At 47.8% G+C, this 8,510-nt stretch overlaps 1 protein-coding gene across 1 annotated transcript in view; it reads left to right on the top strand.

Moving 5' to 3' along the window:
- The window catches only part of ZFAT (zinc finger and AT-hook domain containing), a 173,253-nt gene that overhangs the window by 71,809 nt on the left and 92,934 nt on the right, over positions 1–8,510 (top strand). Inside the window, 3 exon segments of the mRNA XM_015427248.1 lie at positions 2,325–3,745; positions 5,067–5,236; positions 7,835–8,014. Coding sequence (XP_015282734.1) covers positions 2,325–3,745; positions 5,067–5,236; positions 7,835–8,014 — 1,771 coding nt within the window.

The following is an 8,510-nucleotide window of genomic DNA, read 5'->3' as shown; positions in this document are numbered from 1 at the left end:
ACGAGCCCCGCAACCCTAGAGGCGGATTCGACTGGCTTTCGAGCGAGGGAACCTTTACCTTTACCTTTTTATGTTCTTATGATCATTTGGTAGGATCTCTCCCTGAAACCCTGGAAAGCCACTGCCAGTCTAATAGACAGCACCAACCTTAATGGACCAACAGTCTGATTGAGTATAAGGCAGCTGTATGCGTGTGAGATCTAGCCTGCAGGTAGAGGATAAAAAGTAAGCAAGCAGGAGGAAGGGAGTTCAGGACAAGAGGAGAAGGGAGCAAGCCAGTCTTCATCCAGCAGCATCAGCAAGGATGTTCAGAATTCGGATTTAGCTGACCCAGGAAGGATCATGTAGGATTCCCAGCCAATCATCAATGGCATTAGATCGGGGCCTAAAATAATCCCTGGATTTAGCCATTTCCTCGGGCCTTCTTGGCACATCTGCTACTCTGCAGCAAGCTGCTCATGGTCAAACCCAACAAGGACTTTTATTGAGTGAAGCACTGTTGAGGCAGCTGCTCACAATTTCCACTGTAGCCCTGTGCCAGATTACTGACTGGACTGCAGTTGGGACATGCTACTTAGTCTATCTGCTTATCACACTTTTATCTACCCTTCCTTTAAAGAGGGCAGGGCAGCAAACATCATTCTCTTTTTCTCCATTTTATACTCAAAATACTACCCTATAATGGTAGGTTAGGCTGAAAGACAGTGACTGGCCCATTGTCATCCATGAACTGGATCTAAGATCTAAGATTTCCAGTAGGGCTGCCAAGCCCACAGTAGGTCTTCTGCCACTGGAAATAGCAAGAGAAAATGAATAAGAAAAAGAAGACCTTGTATACATACAGGAAGTTCTTACCATAGAGTTCCTGGCGATTTCTAGAGCCACCTGGAAGTTACAAAGGGTAGCTCTAGGAACTAGAAACCTCTGTGGTAAGAACTTTCTGTAAGTAGATGAGGCCTTTTTCTCCTGGAATGCTGCCACCGCCAACTCTCCTGCAGGTTTCCAGGCCCAGGTGGACAGTCGGGGAACTCTCAAAAATGAAATTTTTGGTTGCCACAGTTTTATACCAATGCCACCTTTGAGCCATTAAGGTTTTGAGAAGGTTTGATTCTGTGTTGGTTTAGAATATTTATGATCATTAATCACAGTGTTTGTTGTTATCGTTTACCCTGGTGTTTCTGTTTTTAGTAATGTTTCACTGTTCTTTTATCACGTTCAGTTTATTGTGTTGTGAGGCAGCTTGTAATATACATAGTGGAAGACTGTAAATACCAGGTAGAGGATCACACTGGGAGGAAAGTGACTCCTCCTCCCCCCCTTTCCCATTGATCTGGAGATAGGGAAGCCTGGTTCCAGTGGAGATTGGCAAGGGGTGGGCATTTGTACAACCAGAGCAAGCTATGGTGTCACAATTAATCTGCTAGCGTAGGGGTCCTCAACCTTTTTGAGCCTGCAAGCACCTTTGGAATTCCGGCACAGCATGATAGCGCAGCCACAAAATGGCTGCCCCAGGAGGTAGAGCCAAAAAAAGTTTGCCTTCGCAGCGTCACAGAATGGTTGCTTTGTGAAGGTAAGAGCCACAAAATGGCCACCACCGGAGGTGGAGCAGCCACTAAATGGTTGCCTTAGCTTACCTTCAGTCACACAAGTGAAGATCCGTGTACGGTGGTGGCCAATGCTCCCTCTAAGCCATGGAGTCTTGTGAGCAAGTATTCTACTTTGTAAGCTACTGGCCTTAAAGTTGTGAGCGAGTGATTTGGCTACTGCATACATTCGTTTGCTCTGGAGCCACCCTTCCTGAGCCAAGACAAAAATGTGTGAGCCGGAGGCTAAAAAGCTGTGAGCTAGCTCACACTCACTCAGCTTAGAGGGAACACTGGTGGCAGCAGCTGCTGCTAATGCAATTTTTTCCAAAAAAAACCCCTGCATTGCAATGCTCCCGCTAAGCTGTGGAGTCCTGTGAGCAAAAATGCTACTTTGTGAGCTACAGGCATTAAAGTTGTGAGCGAGGAGTTTGGCTAGTGCATAAATTAATTTGCTCTGGAGCCCTCCTTCCTGAGCGAAGACAAAAACGTGTGAGCTGGAGGCTTAAAATCTGCGAGTGGGCTCACACTAACTCAGCTTAGAGGGAACCTTGCTGCACTGCCAATCAGATTTCCAGTGGCCACACGTGGCACTGCCCACTTTCTAAAAACACTTGGTGCGTGCCAGAAAAGGTGCTGGGGAGTGTCGTGGGCACCATGTTGGGGACCCATGGGCTAGTGCCTGCCTGCCTTAGTAGCATCAAAGATTTACGTCTTGATTCTGTCCCCCCCCCCTTTTAGGCTAGGAGCAACTCAGTTAAAGATTTTTACATGTGAATACTGCAACAAAGTGTTCAAATTCAAGCACTCCCTTCAGGCCCACTTGAGGATCCACACCAACGAGAAGCCATACAAGTGCTCGTTCTGCAGCTATGCGAGTACCATCAAAGCCAACCTGAACGTCCACCTGCGGAAGCACACGGGGGAGAAATTTGGCTGCGACGACTGCCCTTTCACTTGCCTGAGCAAAGGCCACCTGAAGGTCCACGTGGAGAGAGTCCACAAGAAGATCAAGCAGCACTGCCGCTTCTGCAAGAAGAAGTACTCGGACGTCAAGAATCTGATCAAGCATATCAAGGAAGCCCACGATTTGCTGGACAAAAAAGTGAAGGATGTGTTTGACGAGCTCCGCTTGATGACCCGCGAAGGCAAGAGGCAGCTGCTGTACGACTGCCACATCTGCGAGCGCAAGTTCAAAAACGAACTGGATCGTGACAGGCACATGCTCGTCCATGGAGACGAGAGGCCTTTCGCTTGCGAGCTGTGCGGCCATGGAGCCACCAAGTACCAGGCGCTGGAGCTTCACGTCCGGAAGCATCCCTTTGTGTACGTCTGTTCCGAGTGCTCCAAGAAATTTGTCAGCTCCATCCGGCTCCGCTTGCACATCAAAGAAGCGCACGGGGATTTGCCGGAGTCATCCGTTTTTAACAGTTCCATCAATCAGAGCTTTTGCTTGCTGGAACCAGGTGGGGATATCCAGCAGGAAGCCCTTGGTGAACAGTTGTCTCAGACAGCCGCAGAACTCTCGCTCTTAAACTCCAAGGCCCTTTGTATACCGAAGAAAACTGTTTGCGCCGGTGAATCAGATAGCCATCGTGATAGCTCGGGGGACAATTTAGCTGCCGCTCCTTCAGAGCTTCCAGTTCCAAGTGCTGTAGATCCTCTTTGCCAGCCATCAACCCAATCAGAATCCCAAGATGGGTGCCCACAAAGTGATTCAGGTGTCTTTCTTCTGAGAGGTTCTTCAGAAGAAGAAAAGTCGTCTCTTGGAAAGGAAGAGGAACCCTCTCGTGATCGCTCGATAGATGGAGAGGGTGAAGTGATTCAGCTCCCTGGAGATGAAAGCTCCAGTGTTGACAGGGATACCCAAGATCCCCAGTGCACGCCTGATCCTTTGGAAAATGGCCAATCTTCTGGCCCTCTGGAGCAGGGAGATAACACGTCAGCAACGGAAAAGGTGGACCCCTCAACCCCACTTCCTCTTCTGGAATCGAACGCTGCCACCGGTGAGAATGCTGATTCTCTCACACCATCTTCAGATCATCGAACTGGGGCTGCAGCTTTTATGCAGATTCTGGACAGTTTGCAGAAAAGACAAATGAACACGACCTTGTGCGAGAAGATCAGGAAGGTCTACGGAGACTTGGAATGTGAATACTGTGGTAAGGGATATGCATAACTGGGGGGGGGGGCAATAGAAACTGCCCAGAATTCTAGACTTTGCTCTTCCTAGGGCCAACCATATGGGGCTCTGGGTAGAGAAAACGTCTTCCTGGGTAGAGAAATCATGAGAGAACCAGTATGGTTTAGTGGTTAAGTGTGGCAGACTCTAATCTGGAGAACTGTGTTTGATTTCCTCACTCCTCGTTGTCAGGATCCACAGCAAGACAACGAAGTACACGCTTCTAGGAAGGTTTTACTTTTATTGAAAAGCTATAGATGCAGTAACATGAACACTGTTAGGAATGGCGGGTTACCTGTGCGCATAATAGGATATAGGGCTTTCGTATGCACCCCGCCCACATAGTACCCAATTAGCGCGGGCATTTGGCGGATTGCTAACGGCTGCAGAAGGTGGGAACGTAGGAAGCTTCCCACGATAGCTAGACACACCAACTCCTCCAGTGGCCTTGAGAGAGAAGCGTTACAGGAAAGATGCAATTAAGCGCATGGGAAGGAATGCACATCAATTAGAACCATACACCACACTCATGGCTGCGTAGCTGACACTCGTCCATACAAAGCCTACTGGGTGACCTTGGGCCACTCTCAGTTCTCTCAGAGCTCTCTCAGCCCCACCTACCTCACAAGGTGCCTGTTTTGGGGCGGGGAAGGGAATGTGATTGTAAGCCGCTTTGAGACTCCCTAGGGTGGAGAAAAGCGGGATATAAAACCCAACCTTATTTCTCCTCCCGTGATATTAGACCTCAAAGGCACCTGTTGATGGCCAACAGGTTCAGGACAGACAAAAACCTTTACTTAACGAGTGATGAAATTGTGGCGTTCACTACCCATGGAGGTAGTGATGGCCATGAATGTAGATGGGTTTAAGGGGATTAGATGGATTCACAGAAGATATGTCCATCAATAGAACTGCCATATTCGGAGACTGTGAACTTTTGAATACCAGTGATGGAAGGCAACGCTGGAGTGGGGGAGGTCTTGGCCTCTGTGCCCTGTTCATTGGCCCTTCAGAGTAACCACTTGGCCACTGTGTGAAACAGTCATGAAGGGCTAGCTGGACCACTGGTCTGATCCAGCAGGGCTCTTCTTGTGCTGTTATTCATGCCATCTTGTTAGCCGCCCTGAGCCTTCGGGGAGGGCTGGGTATAAATTTAAAAAATAAATAAATCACGGGAGGAGCCAGAGCAAGGAAAAGAGCTAGGGAAACCACACTGGAGATTCACCGGATCCAGCAGTGGTGGCAGATGTTGAGTTCCTGGAAAGTCCCAGTGTTCATATCCACTCTCCGTCCCCTTTGAGTGTCTACAAATGGTGGAATCTATACATTGGTCTGCAAGAGGAAAGAGCACAGAAATACCATGCGGAGAAGTGTCTTGGAGGAATGTCTTGGCAAACCACTCCAGTTTTTCCCCTCTGACCACAGGATCTCTTTAGTACTCAGCAGCCCTCTCTGCGGCAGCACCAATGCAGTAACTTCATCCGCTTAGTCTTGACGGGCAGTCGCTTGCAGATGGTGGACTTTCCCCACCCTGTTTTTGGTGGGAGGAGCCAGGAATTGAGCCCTGAGCTTTCAGAGTGTATGTCTGTGTTGTATGCTTCCCCATTGCCTCTTTTCATGCATATCTGCATAGTCATAAGGACTGCCCCCCTTAGGTTCTTTCTTTTCAGTGTGAGGTGTGTTATGCCCGGACCCCTCCTCCCTTCGAAGGACAAGCCTGGTCCAGGGCTCTTTTTGTAGCAGGAATTCCTTTGCATATCAGGCAACACCCCCCTAATGTAGCCAATCCTCCAAGAGCTTACAGAGCTCTTCTTACAGGGGCTACTGTAAGCTCTTGGAGGACTGGCTACATTAGGGGTGTGTCGCCTAATATGCAAAGGAGTTCCTGCTACAAAAAGAGCCCCGTGAATAAACAGGCAACACAAGCAACCTTCCTTCTCTTAGCATCTCACAGGGTCACTCATTCAAGACTGTTCACTGGTCTGCAAATAGGTTCAAAATAGGTCCTACAATCACATGGAATGTATGCCATCAGATATTGACCAGAGGCCTGTCTGAAAAAACTTATCCTAAAGTTGGAAGGGTCTGGTTTTTGGCAGTTCCCTTCCCTCTCTAAATCCATCCGTGTCAAAGATTAATTCCTCAGAGGAGACAGTAAAACTAACCCATTCCCCCACCTTCCTGGTTCATTTTGAGAGTTCTGCTGAGGGGAAAAATCCCCGTAAACATAGGTGGAGAGCCTACTTGATTACCCCCTCTCGCATTGTTTCAGTTTCCTGGCTAATCCCCCAACTTACTCGGGAGACTCTCACAACCACTTAGGGTAACAGGTATGTACCCTCTCTTCTCTCCCTCCGAACCGCCACCCCCCATTTTGCCCACACCCTTTCATCATAGCAGTCAGCCCAGTATGCCGCTATTCTGCATACCCGTTCCTATCTCACGATGAATCTCAAGTCTGCTGGCCTCCTCGCTTGCCTCCTCCCTCGGCGGCGGTAGCATGACTGCCGCCGTCTTCCCCCGTGTTGCCCTAGGCAATGATCTGGGGTCACCGGCTCTGCTAGCGACGCCTCCTGATTTAAGTGCTTCCTGAAAATTGCATTTCATCGGGACCATGTCCATTAAGAGCGATTCAATTAGCGAAATGCCTTTCAGAAAGATTTTTCATCAGGAACGCGTTTGTTAAAGGATCACATGTTAAACTGTGCCCCGTTAAGATTGCTCTCTTTTAGGAAATATCAATTAAGGCTGTGGCACGGGAGAGGCGCTTTCTAGCTGCATTTGCAGGGGCCGAGCATATATCCGAAATAATTGTTCTCCACTCCTTGATTTCTATACGCTCTGAAAGGCGTGAAGCGAGTATTGTCCCTTAGGCCCTACTTGTGAAAGCTACCTTCTTGCCTGCTTACAGGAGACCCTGTTTCTGCAACGTCAGTTGCATGTTCTTCGAACCAAGGCAGGGAGGTCTGTTCTGGGACAGCAGCAACCAGAGGCCTGCCTTTGTTGCAAAGCTCCAATCAGAGAACAGGTGATCAGGAACATTATTAGGGTTGAGTCTTATCACACAACCTTAGCTTGCCAGTCCTCTAATTTGGGCAGAGGATCCCTTGCCTCCAGCTCCCTTTACTTTCTGCTGCTCCAAGCAGTTGTGTGGGGTGGGAGGCAGAGTCGTGTATAACATTACGTCACTTGATGGGAAAACCCGGAAGGGACAGAAGGTCGCTCTAGTAATTGCCGAAACTCTATGGTTCCACAATAGAGTTTCTGGCAATTCCTAGAGGTACCCTTTAGCATTTCCAGGTTTTCTCCAAAAAGTGACTTAATGGTGGATGCAAAGTTCTTGCACAAAGAATTGTGATTAAATACGAACTAGTTCCCTGTGACATACACCTCCAAGCTAAGCAGTTTAATCAGTTAGTGTCACCCCATCTTTACTAAACAGGATTCCATCCTTACTAAACAGGATTCTAAGCCTGGCTTAAACCCTGGTTTAGGATCCCTGTTAGTAAAGGGAGGGGGGAACATTGCCTGCTTACAGGAGACCCTGTTTCTGCAACGTCAGTTGCATGTTCTTCGAACCAAGGCAGGGAGGTCTGTTCTGGGACAGCAGCAACCAGAGGCCTGCCTTTGTTGCAAAGCTCCAATCAGAGAACAGGTGATCAGGAACATTATTAGGGTTGAGTCTTATCACACAACCTTAGCTTGCCAGTCCTCTAATTTGGGCAGAGGATCCCTTGCCTCCAGCTCCCTTTACTTTCTGCTGCTCCAAGCAGTTGTGTGGGGTGGGAGGCAGAGTCGTGTATAACATTACGTCACTTGATGGGAAAACCCGGAAGTGACAGAAGGTCGCTCTAGGAATTTCCGAAACTCTATGGTTCCACAATAGAGTTTCTGGCAATTCCTAGAGGTACCCTTTAGCATTTCCAGGTTTTCCCCAAAAAGTGACTTAATGGTGGATGGAAGGTTCTTGCACAAAGAATAGTGATTAAATACTAACTAGTTCCCTGTGACATACACCTCCATGCTAAGCAGTTTAATCAGTTAGTGTCACCCCATCCTTACTAAACAGGATTCTAAGCCTGGCTTCTGCTCTCAATGCAACTATTCTTCCATCACCAAAAACTGCCTTAAAAGACACGTAGTCCAGAAGCACAGTAACATTTTGCTGAAGTGTCCCACCGAGGACTGCGATTATTCCACCCCAGATAAATACAAGCTGCAGGCACACTTGAAAGTTCATACAGAGATGGTAAGTCTGACTTCTGAGCAGTGTGTTCTGTTTAAAGACTGTCTTTGCTGTGTTCTCTGCAGGGAGAGTTTACAAACCGTGAAATATTCCTCCATTGTTCTTGGCCATATGTGCAGATTCCCAATGTCAGCTGGCTCCTAAAATTCTCCAGTTTGTTGTTTCCATTATTACAATGGCATACATTTTTCAGTGGTTTGTGCTCTCTGCCTTGGGTCCTACTTGAAGCCTGACTGCACAGGAATTATACTTACCTTTATTCCTTTAAAACATTTATTATCCACCTTTCTTCCATACGAACCTCAAAGGAGCTTACAATATTATAACTAAATTACATAAAATAAAATACATAAATTCTGGCTAAGTTCTGCTCTGTGTGTGTGTGTGTGCTCAAGACCCTGTGGATGGGAGTGTAGCCTGCTATTTCTGTAAGTTTGATCATTGCTCATTAAAATCTCCTAGTAGTCAATCCTGGATCTTACATATTGTTTCCCTGGAA

This window comes from Gekko japonicus, unplaced genomic scaffold (assembly GCF_001447785.1).
Source record: "Gekko japonicus isolate JY-2015 unplaced genomic scaffold, Gekko_japonicus_V1.1 scaffold1294, whole genome shotgun sequence".
NCBI classification, from domain to species: Eukaryota; Metazoa; Chordata; class Lepidosauria; order Squamata; family Gekkonidae; genus Gekko; species Gekko japonicus.
Note: the sequence above shows the minus strand (reverse complement) of the source record. Positions and strands in the feature narration are given on the sequence as shown.